Raw genomic sequence first — 15,554 nt, 5'->3', positions numbered from 1 at the left:
GCTGCGAGAGGGATTTGCTAAAACCAGCACAAATAAAAGAATAACTAGAGGCGAAAACACGCCGGGCAGGGCAGCGAGGAGGAGGGGGAAGGCCGGGCGTTCAGGGTGGGGGGCGCCACGGCCGCCGTCTTGCCCGGTTCCGGCGGCACGTTGCAGCGTTTGACCCGCCGCGCGCTGCCGCCTGCCCTACAGCACCGCTCCTCTGGAGGGGTTTTATTCGGTTTTGTTTGCAAAGGGGAGGTTGGAACCTTTTTTTTTTTTCTCCCCAAGTCGGGGATTGGGGAAAGCTGAAGGAGCCCTTCCCGGCCGGCTCTTTGCCCACCCCAGCCTCAGCCCGGAGGTGTGAAAGCCGCTGCTGACGAGGCCAGCGAAGGCACCAGGGCCCGGACACCATCCCTGAGCCTCTCATCCTGCTTGAGCTGGGGCCTTGCAGGAGGGAAATACCCTCTTTTTTTCCCTTTTTTGGCCCCAAAGCCCATGCAGGCCAATGTTTTTGCTGCTCAGCCACTGCGGCTCGGGTCAGTGTTTCTCTTGCACCGGCTGAGGCTGTTGCAGTGCCAGGCGGTGCCACCGCTATGAATGCAGCCCGTGCCTGCAGTGTGCTAGGGCTGTAATCGCCTCCTTGGTAATTATTATAAGTGATCACCTGCTGTTTGCAAGCAGCCATGGCTGGGCCCGGTTCCCTGTGGCCAGTGCCAGGTGGAGGAGCCACCCTGCGGTACTGGTTTCAACTTGCAAAGAGGCTTTTAAAATCACGGAGGAGAAGGAAACAGACAGGAGACCCCGAGACACCCGTAGGCACAGCCGACGGTTGGCCGGCCTCCCCTCCCCTCCCTCCAACTCACCTTAAGAAGCCTGAGATTATCAAGTTTGCTGGTGCTCAGCAAACCATGGCATCAAAATGCAGGCTCTGCCCTGGGCTCTCCCCACAGCGCTGTGTCGAGCAGACACCTCCAACCCCCCCAGGCACGCTCCAGTGCAAGCCCCCGGCTGCCGCCATGGCACGGTAAGCTGGTATTACTGGTGGTGGCGGATGCTGGGTGCGGGTTTTATCTTGCCCCAACACCTCCATGGGCTTTTCCAGCCATGGAGAGCTGGGGGGATTCCTCCTCGGCCCTGGGAGCCTTGTGCAACCTGTGTACACCCAGCTCCCCAGGGCTGCTGGGCCAGCAGGCTGGGTGGGTTGCCTTCCCCCTCCTTTTTTCTCTTTCTTTTTTTTTCTTTTCCCCTCCCCAAAAGCCAGAGTTATTTATTGCCCCCCCCACAAACAGGTTCAGGTGGAGGTGGAGCAGCAGGAGGGAGGGACGGCCAACCCCTCCTGCAGGCCTGGCGCCCAGCGATTGGGGCAGCGGGAGAACCCAGCAAAGGGCAGGGGCTGAACCGGGGAGGGGGAAAAATAAATAAATTTGGAAAAAAAAAAAAAGAGAAAAAACAAGCACTGATCTGGCAGGTCCAGTCAGCTCGAGCAGCGCACAAGGGAGGCAACTGGCAGGAAGCCTGCGGCCAGGGCACCGGGGGAAGCTCCAAAGGTAAACGCAGCTTGCCTCCGCTTCCCTTTCCGCGTCGATGCCGTCTTGGCCAGGGTCAGCAAGCTTTCACCCTCTCCCTGCAAGCCCTGCTGCTCTCCTCTGGCTCTCTGGCCCCACTTGCTCCCTCGGCTCCCTTGCTGCTGTGCCTCTCTGCCTGTCTCACTTTCCCTGTGGCCGTGCTCTGGGGGATGCCGCAGCCCAACCATTGCCTACCACCGCACGGCATCCGCACAGTCCTCTGCCGCACTTGGAGCGCTACAAAACCGAGGTGTCCCCAACCCCAAGACATAGGAAATGGGAGCGTGCTGCTGCCCGTTAACCTGCGCTCCTCCCTCCCTCGCAGTCAGCAGCCCTGAAACCCGGCTGCCCTTTGGGCATCCATCACCATTTCATGCCCCAGAGCAAAGGGGCCCCAGCTGGCTGTGTGTCTCCATTGGCCTGGGGAGGCATTGAGGGCCTCCCTGAGCTCTCTGATCAGTCTGCATCTTATCGGGGCTTCCTTATTTCCGACCATCGGAGCGAAACCATTTATGACTGACCCATCCAGGCAGGACCGAGCAGAGCCAGAGCATCCCCATCGGGCAGAGAAAGCCCCACACCACCCCGGTGTAGTGTCTCCCATCCCCTTCCCCACGTGAAAACCAGGTGGGCTGCCTCATCTCCATCCCTTGCTCTTCCATCCCCAGCCACAGAGAAATCCAGTTAATACTTTAGGTACAAATCGCTTTCCCGCTGCTCAAGCTGAACATGTTATAAGTGTCCCTTGCATACCTTGACCCACAGTTTCACCCCATGCCTGGCACCAGGGCTGCTGTGCTGAAGGGGAGCAACGTGCCTCCATCCCTCTTCACAGCAGAGCAGCGCTGCAGACCTCCCCACTTCCCATTTCACACCAGCAGCAGAGAGACGCGGTTTCTCCAGGGATGAGCCCAACCTCAGCAGCCCTGCTGTTACCCAAAACCAGTTTGCAATCGAGAGCGATGAAGCTCTGGGGCAAAGAGGCAGCTGAGAGAGATTTTTATACCTCCTGGCCCCAGCAGTTATGCTGGATGTGTTTACAGTCAACCTGACGTCCTTGTTATTTCCACATCAGCCCTGGCAGACACACTGCCCGCACCAGGGGCTCTGCGGGTGTTTGGGGTTGGAGGAGCCCGACCTCACCGCTGGGATCTGCGGTGCCCCTTTGCACTGCTGCAATTTATCAGCGGGGCGCAGTGTGTCCTCCCTGGTCCCCCTCTTCCCGTGGGGCTATTGCAGCGGCACTGCTGCCGGTTGTGCGATGCCGGCCGGGGACCGGTCCCCCTTGTCCCCCTGCACCATCCTTGCACTCCCTGCTTGCCTGCACACATGGCACGTTGTGCGGCTAACGCCTCTCCCCGGGCACGGCCGCAGGGTAGCAATGCGCCGAGCCTCCTGACGCGAGGGGAGTGCTGCACCCACTTGGCTTAGCTCAACGCTACAAGAGTTCATGAGATAGGAAGCCTGTGTTGCTATAAATAAACCACCCTGCTGTTTAATTAGCAATTCCAATGGGCACGTCAGACTGGAAGCAGCACTGCAGCCAAGACACGGAGTTGGTAGCATGAAGGGGGTCCCCCTGAGGCCCCCCAAATGCAGCCATGGGGCAGCTCACTGTGGTTTCACAGGGAGGTGTTGCATGCCCTGCAGTTGAGCTACGACCGCAGCTCGTTTCCCCTCGCTGGCCTCTGGTTTGAGCCAAAACCACATTTTTAACATCCTGCAGCCCCCGGTTGGTCATTAATCACCTCCTGCCCTTAAATTCACGGTCAGGAAAGCCAGGCTGCGAGTTGACGCTGCGCAGGGAGGGCAGGTGACACGGCGGCCACCAAACTGTGGCGGGGACATGGGTTTGGCTTTACCCCAGAGTGGCACCCACTGCCCCCCGACCCAAATTGCTGCGGGGAGCAATGGGGACTGCTGGGGCCCTCACTGTGCCGGCCCGGCCCAGAGCAGCCAGCACTCAGGGAGCCATTTCTGATCTATTCCAGGCCCAGCCCGCCCTGCGGCAGTGGCAAGTGGACTTTGTCCCCCGGAAGACGCCACGCCGTGGGGGCCCTTCTGTCGCAGGTGGCCCGCTGGTGATGCCGGCAGCTCCCCCGCACGGCACCTGAGCATACCATGGCAGGTAGGCTGCAAAATCAAAACTTTCACCTGTTTTCAGCTGGGAAGGACCCCTCACTGGTGGGCATGGCAGGGGTCCGGCTCGCTGCTCTGACTTTGCCTCGTAGGGCAGGCGAGGGTCCGTCCCAGCCCTGAAAACCGGCTCAGCCTGTTGAAAAACAGCTGCAAGCACCGCTTGCTGCCAGACCCCCGTGGCAGAGCTTGTTTTTCCGGGGAAGCCGGGATGGCTACGACAGTTGCCTGCCCAGCCGGGAGCTGGATCAGCTTTCCCATCTGAAACCCCCTTCCTACTGTGTCCCCAGACCTTTGCAGTGTGCCCCCTGAAATCCTCGTCCCAGCCACCAACGAGACACTGGAACTGGCGCTGGGGAGCCAGATAGCACTGAACTGCACTGTGCACTGGGCGGCCACCGAGGGCTGTGAGCCTGTCCCTGCCTGGATGAAAGACGGGCAGTGGCTGGGCAGCGAGAGCAGCCAGGACACCACCTGGTAAGGAGCCCACCCTGGGGTATGTCCATCTGTCTGTCTGTCTGTCCATCGGGGTGGGTCACCACATGGCCCAATCTCACCCCAGGTTTGCCCAAAATGCCTCGGAGCGGCTCCTCGCCAGCATCCTGCAGCTCAACCTCACACACGATGCCGACTTCGGGGTGTTTGCCTGCTGGGTCAGCAATGCCACGGCCACCTTTACCCTGCGGCGAGCGGGTAGGGACATGCTGGGGACAGAGGAGGGGCACCTCCAAGGAGGGTTTGCTTGCCTAGGGCAGGAACAGGGGTCCCATGGGGCTCATCAAGGCGGGTGTTAGGAGCATTGCTGCCTCTTCCAGGGCAGTGCAACAGGGTGCAAATCTACACCAAACCCAGAAAACCTGGTCCAGGGATCACCAGTCACACTCACCGTGCCCTTCCCTGTCCTTACAGAGGTGGCAGGGCACGTGCCTGCGGTGCTGGCAGCCCTCCTGGTCCTGGCGCTCCTGGTGCTTCTGGCCGGGCTCTATGTCCGATGTCGCCTGAGCGTGCTCCTCTGGTACCGGAATCGCTATGGCGAGCTGGAGATCAATGGTGAGGCACCGGGGAAGGGCACAGATGCGGTGCCCCCCACTTGGGAAAAGCCTCCCCCAGGCCAGGGGCTTGCCCATGTGCAGAGCCCTCCCTGGCATTACACCCCTCCCTCTCTCCCCAGACGGGAAGCTGTACGATGCCTACGTCTCCCACGCCACCACCCCAGATGACCGAAAGTTCGTCCACTTCATCATGAAGCCGCAGCTGGAGAACCGCTATGGCTACAAGCTCTTCCTGGATGAGCAAACCATCCTGCCCAACTCAGGTAGGCACCAGACCTGCGCGGGGTTGGGCAGAGGGGCAACACTATCACCTGGGGGCTTGAAATCCCTTTGCCTGCAGAGCCATCAGCCGACCTGATCATGAATGTGAGTCGGTGCCGGCGTCTCATTGTGGTCCTCTCCGTCGCGTACCTGGAGCAAGACTGGTGCAACAGCAGCTTCAGGTAGGAGCAGCTCCTGCCTGCTCCCGAGGTAGAGGAGCCGGTGGGTCCTTTGCTCTCCTGCCATGTGCCTGTCTCGCAGGGAAGGGCTTTGGAGGCTGCTGGAGCTTTCCAAGAAACCCATCTTCATCGTCTTTGAGAGCCAGTACCGGGAGATCACCCACCCTGCTATCAGCATACTGAAGCAGCACCGGAGCGCAGTGACCTTGCTGGTGTGGCGAGCCGGCTCCATGGTGAGAGCCAAGCAGGACCCCATCCTGCCAGCACCCCCCTTTCTATCCCCAGTGGCCCATTTTATGTCAGCCTCCCTGTGACGCTCTGGAGCTGCTCCCCGTGCTTCAGTGCTCCTAAAAAGCAGGTTGAGGCCCTCATCTTTTAGAGGCAATTTAAAAAAAAAAAAACCAACCAAACCAGCCCTAGATCTGGGTGCTTGCTCCCCAAACTTGTGCGATCAGGTGCCTTGTGCCATTCTGGGGTCTCCCCCAGCTGAAGCACCAGCATGAAGCCTCAGCTCTCAGAGTGAAGCTTTGGCCTGTGGCTGCTCCGGCCATTTCAGGGCCAGGCTGGGAGCTGCAGCCCTCAGGAGCATTTCAGCAGGTCAGGCCGGTTTCTCCACCGATGCATGGGCACACTGCCACGCCAGGAACACAGCCCTCGCCTTGGCTGAGCTCCCAGCACTAGGAAGAGCGAGCTGAGCCCCACAAAGCCTTCCCCAGCCCTGTGCAGGGCTGGGCTTGGCTTCGTGGTGGTCCCAGCACAGCTCGTCTCCTTCCTGCCCCACGCAGACCCCGTCATCAGACTTCTGGAAAGAGCTGTGCCTGGCCCTGCCCCGCAAGGTGTCCTTCCAGGGGGCCATGGGTGACCCACAGACCCAGCTGCAGGAGGACAAGGACCCCATGCTGATCCTGCACAGCAGCTACCTGGACAGCAGTGGAGACCTCCACCCAGATGGGGACCTCGGTACAGGTCCTTGTCCCCTCCTTCTTCTCCTGGGGGGGGGACATGTGCACTGGAGGTCACCTTTGGGCTTTGCTTCACCCTCCTGTGGCAGGCAGGCTGGGTTTAGCCCCTTCCCCACCACCTAAAACCCATCTCCCTGCTCCTTCCAGGCCTCCGAGGGTGCGTTTTCAGAAGCCTCCCGCCTCCCCGTATCAGTGGCCCCGGTGCTCCCATGGCTTCAGCTGCTGGCGTGATGGAGGATGCTCAGCTGAGGGCCGGCCAGAGACCTGAGCTCGACATCTCGGACCTGGGATCACGCAACTACGGCGCCCGCACAGACTTCTACTGCCTGGTGACAGAGGATGACATCTGAGCAGGTCCGCGGGCCAGCAAAGGCGGCATCCCCCTTCCCTGTGGGGCTGCACAGTCCCAGATCATGGCCAGAGGAGCCTGGGCTTTATGATGGGACCAAAGCCAAGGTCTCGGTGGGAAAGACAGGAGCCGGCTCCTTCTGGCAGCATGCTCCATGGTGGAAAACCATCACAGGGGACACCCCTGCCTGTAGTGCCTGGGCACCCTTGGGTGCCAGGTCCCCCTTCCCTCGCCATGGGCGGCAGGGACATTTTTCCTGCATGATGGACAAGCATTGTTCACCCATCACAAGATGGGTGATGCTCTCTGAGAAGCAATGTGCCCCAGTCCCAGTGACCCAGAGGCTGGGAAATGCCTGACAGGAGCAGCTGCGGCACACGTGGAAACCCCTGTGGCAATAAAATCCTGCTGCTCCGAGTGGGTCTTGTCCATCTGCGGGGATGTGGGTGCCACCGGCAGGTCTCTCCCAACCATGGGCAGCAGGGCAGCCAGAATTGTGCTGTCTCCCGTTCCTGTGCCGCATCCCATCCCCGTGCCAGCATCCCCACCACGCTGAGTCAGAGCAACACCCGGACGTGGCGAGCAGGCTGGCATTGCAGGGTGAGCCCACCTGCACGCCGGTGTCTCGCGGGGCGCTCTCCTCCCTTCACGCATGCCGGCTGAGCACAGAGGCAGGCGGGCATCGTTCAAGGCCTTTATTTCAGGGATACGCAGCGCTCAGGGAGTTTGTACACGGAGAGCTGGGGAGACAAACGCACCATAACACCCCACCCTGGACCACGCCCGGTGCCAGCTCACCGAGGGGACCACACCAGCCCTGGATGCGTCCCCTCCTGGCAGCGCCGCTGGGTCTCCCTGACCCTGCCACCCCTGTACCTACTCTACCTTGTTTCCCAAAAGGGGTGTGCCATGCCCCCCCCAAGCGCAGGGTCTCCCCACCCAGCCCCAAACCCACCGGCAGACCAAAGCCACCCCACAGCCCACCCGCGTGCCCCGGTCCGGCCACCGCCTTGGCAGGGAGAACTTTGGACCCGCTGCCCCACCTGCACCAGCCGCGCCAGGCACCGAGGGCATCTCCCCACCCCGCGGGGAGACGCCTTCCAGCAAACACAAGCTGGCTGGCCCTGCCCGGATCCTGCTTACACAGCACTGGCCAGGCCCAGCCCTGGGCAGAGCAGCCAGCAAAGAGCGGCAGCAGCGGCTCTGCCTGCACAGGGACGGTCGCCGTGGGGTGTACGGATGGGGATGGCGTGGCAGCGAGGTGCCCCGGCTTCTTGAAGCGAGGGCACGGGCAGCCTCAATCAACCCCCTCACACCCAGCAAAGGAGGGGACTCAGCACCGTGTCACTGACGCCGTTTCCCAGCTCCTTACAGCCGCAGTGCCAGCCCATAAAAATTTGGGAAGCCACCTCAGACCTCCCACAAACCCCCTGAGCTATGCGAAGCCCCCTCCCCACCCAACCAGGGCAGAGTATGTGTAACCCACGGCGCACCCCGCACCAGCACCCTTCCAGCCCCCGGTGCACTGTGATTTGGGGCGCTGGGACGGGGTGCCCCCAGAAGCCCCCCTCCCCACCAGTATTGCTTTGCAGGAGCGTCCCCAAAGCCCTGCAGCTCCTGCCCCTCCGCTGAGCCACAAGACAAGCTGAGCTTTGCAGCTGGCTCCCCAGGAGCGGAGAGGATCCCCAGGGGCTGAGGACCCTTGGGTGCCATGGGGCAGTCCCCCACTAACTGGGGTCCCAGCAGGGCCCCACCACAGAGCCAAAAGCAGTTGCTGGGTTTAAGGCTGCAGCAGGAGGGAGGACAAGTGTCCCCCCACCCAGGGAAGGGGAACCCGGTGGAGGGGGGAGGTGTGAGGGACGCGGCGGGGGCTACACTATAGAGCGAGTATCCAGCGGTGAGCAGCCTCCCCAGACCAGGGCCAGCAGCAAGGAGCATCCCGGCAGGGAGAGTCAGGGCTGGGCAGTCTGGCTCCCGGGGGTTGTCCTCACAGGCCAAGGAAGTCCTCCTTCCGGAACCCCTTCTGCAAGGAGACAGGCCACCCGTCACCTTTCCTGCCCAAGGACATCCCTTTCTGTGCCTCACTGGGCAAGGGGAACGCGAACACAAACCCGCTCTGCTCCGGCACCGACGTGGCCACGCTGTCCCCACACGGGGCACGTGGCTGTCCCCACCCCACTGGTGCAGGTGGCACCACACGGATGATGCTCTGGGGACATCCCCACCCCTTCAGGAGGGGGAGGCACGGAGTTGGGACCTGTTGTATGCCTGGAAGTATTTGGGTGGTGTGGCTTTCTGGGGTGAAGCCCTGGGCCTTAACTCCCTTGGGATCCACTGTCGGGATCCATCCCAGGATCCCACCGGCTGAAGAAGGTGCTGGAGGGTGGTACGTACCATTTTGAAGTCCCGATGGAGCTTGGTGTATTGCCACATGTTGCCAAGGAGGCTGGCTGCTGCTCTGGAGGACTTCTCGTTGTCCGAGCTGGGACAGGGAGAGGATGCAATGAGCTTTGGTTACCGCTGGGCATGGGATGGTGCCCACCAGCCCAAGGATACCAGCCCAGAAGGGCCCGGAGGGGCTGAGGACTTAGTACTGGTGGGAAGAGGCAGAAGACTAAAGGCTGGAGCCCACCACAATGGGCAGAGTGGCAAGCAGTTCTGGCAGGAGAGGTGAGAAGCACCCAGATGGGAAGAAGGTGGCTGCAGCAGTGGGCAATCCCATAGCAGGGTGTCCTGAGGAGGGGACAAAGGGCTGGAAGGTGGCCATGAGGCCACTCTAAGCTGGTCTGGGGACTCCCAATGCCAATCCTTGGGAAGGGAGACTAGTTGTGACCCTCTTCCACCTCGCTGGACCAGGGGAGTAAGGGGAGAGCAGGACTGGACCCCAGGTCTGAGCTGGGACAGCAGAGCAGACGGGGAGCTCCTACCTGTCCCTCCTCTTCTTGATGTAGAAGAGCTTCCTGAGGCCATCAAAGTAGACGATGTCACGGGCAGCCATGGGGCTCTCCACCACCAAGTTGTTGAGGACCGCGATGATGTTCACGATGACGTCGGCGGGCGGTGCCTTGTCCCCGATGCTCCCTGGCAGCTTCTCAATCAAGTGGCTGACCACCTTGGTTGCTGGTGGGCAAAGGCATCATGTCAGGGCTGGTGGCCAGACCCAGGGGACACGCGGCAGCCTAGGGATGAACCTTGCAGCCTCCCGCGGGCAATGAGGGGACAGAGAGTCCAGCCAAGGACCCACAGGGCAGCACCAGGGATGTCTTCAAGCCCTTTGCTCTCTGGAGCCTCTGCTGAGACTCCTTAGCACCTGAGAGAGGAGTTGGGGGATGAGGACAAAGCCAAGTGAGATGGTGGGGTTGTGGGCAGAGCACAACGTGGGGGGGGTGTTCGGTTACTGGGGATGGACTAGCCACCACACGCTCAGCTGTGAGCAGGGGTGCAGCAGGCAGGAATGTGCTGAGACATGGCTAGAGGTAACTGGAGGCCAGACCAAGGAGCAAAAAGGGTGGAGGGCATCCATCAGGCTCCTGCCCACAGCCCCAGCCCTGCCCATCCCTCCCTGGCACTCACACATCTCATCCTTGTTGCGGGCATGGCGGGACAGGTTGCGGATGAGCCCCGTCAGAGAGCGTAGCTGGTGGTGGTCGGCGGTGCGGACGCGGTCCAGCACAGGGTTCAGGATGCGCTCCTGCTCCAGGGCCAGCCGGCTCAGCACGCCTGCCCACTGCCAAGACAAACATCCACTTGGAGACTCCCACCTGGAAGCCGCCGGCTGCCTTCTCCTCCCACCCCATCTTCCTCCTCTTGCTCGACGGGGCCAGGTCAGGGTGACCCATGCCCAGGTGGGATGAGTAGCGTGATGGCCATGTCCCCCACTCAGGAAAGGCTGGTACCAACCTGCAGGGAGGTGCATCCCCTCCCTGGGCACGGCTGGTGACTAGCCAGGTGGTGGGGACAACCAGGCAAGACGGGGCGAGCCCCAGGGGATGTTCCCCTCCCGTGCCCTCACCCTGCGGTCCCCGGCAGTGATGTTCTGCAGGGCGCCCGAGGCCGCCTCCGTTGTGTGCTTGTTGAGCTCACAGCGCTGCAGCAGCCGGTTGTAGATGCCCACGATCTGTGGGTTCCAGAGCCACTCCATGCCCTTAGGATCCTTGGAGACCTCCGTGAAGGTGACGATGTCTGCATTCAGGTAGTGCTGCGGGGATGGGGGTGGCACTGTTAGACTCACAGGGGACGTCCCCTCTGCGGCATCCCTCGCTGCTGGTGTCCCCTTTTTCCCACATGCCTGGCCTCAACCATTGAGCAGCTCCAGGCTGGCAGGGACCTGGCAGGTCACCCCGGCTGCGTCATGCCCCGTGGCATAGCAAAGTGGGGTTTCGGCACCCTGATTCACCCCACACACCTGATTCACACTTTGCTGAGCTCACCCGCACGTCCCACCCATCAGCTGAGGCCAGCATCCACCTCCACCCCAGCATCACGTCCACTGCCAGCTGCTTCCCAGTGCCAGTCCCGCCCCAGGTGACGCGGCCATCACAGTGCCCACCACCTCCCAGCCACTGACCTCTCGTGCTTTCTTGCTCTGGGGGCTGAAGCAGCCCACCAGCTCCCCCGTCACCATGTTGCTGTTATTCCTCCTGTGGCCTTCCAGGCGCTGGAGGGAGGATGGGGGCATTTCGTCGTACAGGCGGTAGGAGAGGTTGCGTAGGACACAGACGGCGTTCTCCACGCTCTGGGCCAGGGGCAGATGAGACATGAGGGTGTCAGTCCTTGTGCTGTCTGCCAGGGCATCTCCAGCTGGCATGTCCCCTAGGGTGCAATCCCATGGGGCTCCCTGGCCAGAGTCATCCTGATGACACCAGCAGTGCCTCACTGTGCCCAGTAAGCCCAGACGGAGCCAGGCTGGTTTTCCCACCATCACATCAAGACACGCCTTTGTACCACGATGGCCAGGCGGCCGCCAGGAGGAACAGAGCAGCACCCTGTCTGAGGGCACCGAAACCCTCCCAGCACCCAGCTCCCGGGGCTCACCTTGTCCTCTGACTTGCCCACTTCCAGGGAGCTGTTCACGTAGTGGATCATGGAGTCCACCAGCCCGTGGCACTCACGCATCTTCTGTCGGGTCTGCTGGCTGGCAGAGCTGAGATTCCTGTATGGGGAACATGGCTCCATCATGGCAAGAAGGGCCTTCCCCACAGCCACCCCCCCTCCTGCCACTGGGCACCACCGCGGCGAGGGCAGCTAATACCTCTCCCATGGGGTTGACCAGGCTTTGCCTGGGATGGCAAAGGATGGGGACCCCAGAAAGGAGCCCTAGAGACCTTGCTCCCTACGTACACAGCACAGATGGTGTCTCTTCTTCCACCCAAAACTTTACCCACAGTGGGAGGACTGGAGCCGTCCCAGAGCAGGTACCTGAGGAAGCCTGTAGAGTTGTAGAAGATCTCCGCCTCTGAGGGGTTCTGCTGGATGACACCCGAGCCCCCCAGCCCAGAGAGGGGGACCAGGACCAGGTCTGTGAGCTGCTCCAGCGTGTCCCGGGCCAGGCGATCCTTCAGGTTGTCACTGGAGGAAAGATTCCACAGGATCCCTGCGCAGAGGGGGATCTTCAGTCCCAGGAATGGCTGGAGAGCACGTCCACCCTGACTCACCTCCCCAGGGGGCTTACGCCGACCACCCTCAGCTAGGAGCAGCCATGGGACAGACTAGGTAACAATGACGCAAAGAAATCATCCCCGTGAAGCATTGCCCCAGCTTTACTCATTGGGTGGGGGCATCACATGCCACCCCCAGGGGAGGAGGACCCTTGCCTGCCCCACCATCGTCTCCAACCTGTAACGTTCTTGCGGAGCTCGTCGTCGGGCTCCCGCAGCGTCCGCATGAGCTCATAGATGCCATTCTCCTCCACCAGCGCCAGCTTGTTCTCGGCATTGTCATAGATGAGGTTGCGCATGGCGCCTGTGGCATGGCGCTGCACCTCCTGGTTGGGGCTGTTGAACAGCTTCACCAGCTTGGGCATGGCCTGGAGGCTGCGGGCCTGGGAGGGGAGAGCCCAGCCAGGTTGAAACACCCAGCCGCTCTCCCATTCAGCTGGGGCTCCCTCCATCTCCTCCACCCCCCCTGGGGTGCCCCACCATAGCAGAGGGGCTGGGGACAGCCCCTTCTCCTTCAGCTCCTCAGCACTCACCTGCTTCTTGGCATTGCTGTCGCTGTAGCATTTGTGCTGGAGGTAGGCAGCGCCCAGAACCTGCAGGTTGGGGTCGCTGGCTATCAGGTATTTCACTGCGGAGGGCAGGTCGATGTCATCAAACCTGGAAGCCACAGGCAAGTGAGGAAGATCCCAAGCAAAGCATCCCACAGTAGTCCTCCACCTCTGCACCCCACCATGTCCTGCATCTCAGAGGATACCATCAATCCATCTCCCTCCCCCGTCACCCTCTTGGGACTCAGCCGATTGAGCATCTTCCTACCCTCCCGTCTCAGGATGCATCCATGAGACGCGCTAAGGCCACAGGTGGGACATGCTTGGAGGTCAGTCCATGCCACGGTCCATCACTACAGGGCCAAACTGTGCCCACCATCTCACCCCTCCTCCTGCATCCCTTGCAGCAAGGTAACGCCAGGCAAGAGATGGAGAATTTTGCCCTCAGTCGGCCAAGTGACTAAGGCGGGGACAAGGACTAAGCCGGTGCCGGCCCAGCCCCATTAGCACTCACCCCCCCGACTGGTGGCTGAGCAGCGTGCTGTGCCCGTTGTACATCTCCATGGCACGCTGGTCCTGGAGGTGGTGGCTGGACTCGGCCAGGCTGCGCACGGAGGGGGCGCGGGAGCTGTGCTCCACCATCCCCATGTATGAGCTCCCGCCGCCCACCTGCGAGGCCGCCTGGATGCTGCCGAATGAGCCGGTGCTAAGCCGCGACCGGTTGTTGCTCTGGAAGCGCTGGAGCGTGCGCATGGCAGGCGCCCGGATGGTGCGGCTCTGGGTCACCTCACCGCCCTCCAGCCAGTCGGAGGCAGCCTTGGCGGTGGAGCCGGCACTCATCTGCCTCTCAAAGGTGTAGGAGCGAGTGAAGCCGCCGTTGCCTTGGCTTTTGTAGAGGGAACGGTGACCTACGGGGTCCAGCTGCTCTGAGATGATGCTATAACGGTCATCTGCGATGGTGGTGGGCTGCAGCGGCCCGTCAGCCAGCCGCAGGGAGTGCAGTGAGAGGGTGTCGAAGTTCTGCCGGGGCCGGTAGTTGCGCTCGTGGAAGGAGCTGGGCCGTGGTGAGATGTTGGCGGCCTGCGACATGGTGTAGCCGGTGCTGTAGCCCCGGCCCTTCGCCAGGCCCCCATTGCTGATGGTTGCCATCCGCTTGTGCGGGGTGAGGTCCACTGCCGAGCGTGAGGACCAGCTGCTGCCCTTCAGCGTGCCAAAATCCTTCTTGGCCAGCGGCTGATAGAGCTGCAGGGGGAAAGCGGGGGGTTAAGGGGATGCCCACAAGCCTCCTCCTCCATCCCCACCGTGGGGAGAGGATAGGATGGAGCCAAGAGCCTCCCCTAGCACAACCAAAGCTATAGCCAGCAGCTAGGTCTCCACTGGCATCCCCAGCTGCCGCAGTGATAGGCACTAGTGTGGGGCAGGAGACAAAACCTCCTTGTACATACCGAGGCTTTGGGGTCCAAGCCATTGCTCTGGGAGCGGGAGCTGAAGGAGGAGCGCAGGGTTGTGCCGTACTGACCACCTGCGAGACAGAGACAGAGGGATCGATGTGAGCACTGGGGGGCCTAAGGGGTGGTCTTGGGTACCAAAGATTCCCCCCCAACTCATCTCAGGGGGACCTGCTTCGGGAGCTGCAGCAGTGCTGGCAGTGCGGAGGGGAACGAGGGAGTGGGGGGACAGTGCCTTCGCCTGCCTGCTGGCAACAGAGACAGGAGAGACGGCGGCAGCACCGAGCGGCAGCTTCCCCGCCTTTCATCGTGCCCCGACGGCGAGGGGACTAATTGCCACCTTGGCGGGGGGACGCGGCGGCTGAAGCCCGGTCCTCTCCGCCATAGCCAGATTAGCAGACCAGGCATCCCCCCAAAAATCCAGTCCCGGCTCCGCCACCCTGGGGACAGGAGCCCCGTGGGGACCCGGCCACCCCACTGCACCCCATGCTGTCCTCCCGCCTTGCCACCGCCCCAGAGCCGCCGGCAGGGGCCGGGAAGACGCTGCCAGCCCCGGCGGTGATGGGAGCGTGACTCACGCCCGCGCCCGGGGCAGCCCTCGGGGTGCCGAGGGGCAGTCTCTCCCCACTGCCGAGGTACCCCGGCACTTTGGATCGGGGGGGGGCTCGGTGAAACCCTGTGCCAGTGCCAGGTGAAGAGGCAGGGCGGGGGCCACGAGCGCAGACGTTAAATGGAGGAGCTTGGAGCCCAGCCAGCGGCGCTGCTCAAAGCCTGGGGGGGACACAAGGAGGGATATGCCAGGGCAAGAAAAACCTCCCCCCCCCACCCTGCCAACCCAAAGCATGTTGCGGGACGCCCCCGGTGCCAATCCCCGCCCCGTGGCGGGCAGGTGGGGAAACTGAGGCATGACCCCCGAGTGGGGTGAAACAAGCCCACGCTGGGGCTGTGCCGCCCCATCCCCGGTGCTGGGGGTGCTCGGCCGGGGTGGGGGACACCCCTCCCAGCCCCAAGCTAGGGTGCGAGCCGAAACCCGGTGCCGGCCGAGGGTCTCCCGCCACCCATTTTGACGCGTGCGCCCGGGAAGCGGGGGGGGGGGTTTCTCCCACCTCTGCCGCCGTCGGCGTGGTCGGGGCCCTCGGCGCGGGCGGCCGCTTGCCCCCTCAGCATCATCCGGATGCGGACCTGCTCCTGGACGCGGGCGCTGCGCAGCCGCTGGGCCTCGGCCGCCTCCCGGCTCCTGCCGTCCAGCTGCCGGTCCGAGGGCAAAGCCAGCGAGCAGACGCCGGCCTCGGGCTGCAGGGCCGACAGCAAGAAGGTGTTAGTCTCCTGCATGGCGGCGGTGTGGAGGCCGAGGCCGCCCGGCGCAGGTGAGCGCGGCGGCTTCCCCGCAGCCGTAGGGAGGCACCGGGCCCGCC

At 62.6% G+C, this 15,554-nt stretch overlaps 2 protein-coding genes across 2 annotated transcripts in view; one reads left to right on the top strand and one right to left on the bottom strand.

The window, feature by feature from the left end:
• Positions 1 to 6,487, top strand: part of SIGIRR (single immunoglobulin and toll-interleukin 1 receptor (TIR) domain) — a 10,777-nt gene extending 4,290 nt beyond the window's left edge. The window contains exons 2-9 of the mRNA XM_010568071.1: positions 3,974 to 4,160; positions 4,246 to 4,376; positions 4,593 to 4,733; positions 4,855 to 4,998; positions 5,076 to 5,178; positions 5,258 to 5,408; positions 5,961 to 6,135; positions 6,285 to 6,487. Of these exons, the coding sequence (XP_010566373.1) occupies positions 3,974 to 4,160; positions 4,246 to 4,376; positions 4,593 to 4,733; positions 4,855 to 4,998; positions 5,076 to 5,178; positions 5,258 to 5,408; positions 5,961 to 6,135; positions 6,285 to 6,487 (1,235 nt within the window). The remainder of the gene's footprint in view (positions 1 to 3,973; positions 4,161 to 4,245; positions 4,377 to 4,592; positions 4,734 to 4,854; positions 4,999 to 5,075; positions 5,179 to 5,257; positions 5,409 to 5,960; positions 6,136 to 6,284) is intronic.
• Positions 6,488 to 8,473: 1,986 nt separating this feature from the next.
• On the bottom strand, positions 8,474 to 15,471 carry PKP3 (plakophilin 3). Its single transcript, XM_010568070.1, has 13 exons — positions 15,198 to 15,471; positions 14,137 to 14,213; positions 13,206 to 13,933; positions 12,677 to 12,800; positions 12,322 to 12,526; positions 11,905 to 12,079; positions 11,521 to 11,638; positions 11,054 to 11,221; positions 10,499 to 10,684; positions 10,060 to 10,213; positions 9,414 to 9,606; positions 8,881 to 8,968; positions 8,474 to 8,509 (listed from the first exon to the last, which is right to left on the bottom strand). The coding sequence occupies exons 1-13, from the start codon at positions 15,469 to 15,471 to the stop codon at positions 8,474 to 8,476; spliced, it is 2,526 nt and encodes an 841-aa protein (XP_010566372.1).
• Positions 15,472 to 15,554: the final 83 nt, after the last annotated feature.

Source organism: Haliaeetus leucocephalus, unplaced genomic scaffold, assembly GCF_000737465.1.
Source record: "Haliaeetus leucocephalus isolate CR32 unplaced genomic scaffold, Haliaeetus_leucocephalus-4.0 Scaffold236, whole genome shotgun sequence".
Taxonomy (NCBI): Eukaryota; Metazoa; Chordata; class Aves; order Accipitriformes; family Accipitridae; genus Haliaeetus; species Haliaeetus leucocephalus.
Note: the sequence above shows the minus strand (reverse complement) of the source record. Positions and strands in the feature narration are given on the sequence as shown.

Excerpts from the sequence above, each read along its gene's own strand:
- PKP3 (XM_010568070.1), bottom strand. The coding sequence starts at position 15,471 with ATGCAGGAGACTAACACCTTCTTGCTGTCGGCCCTGCAGCCCGAGGCC. Across the intron at positions 10,685-11,053 it reads AGAGCAAGAAAGCACGAGAG|CACTACCTGAATGCAGACAT; the intron begins GTCAGTGGCTGG and ends CCATCCCCGCAG. Across the intron at positions 8,510-8,880 it reads TCCATCGGGACTTCAAAATG|AAGGGGTTCCGGAAGGAGGA; the intron begins GTACGTACCACC and ends GTCTCCTTGCAG.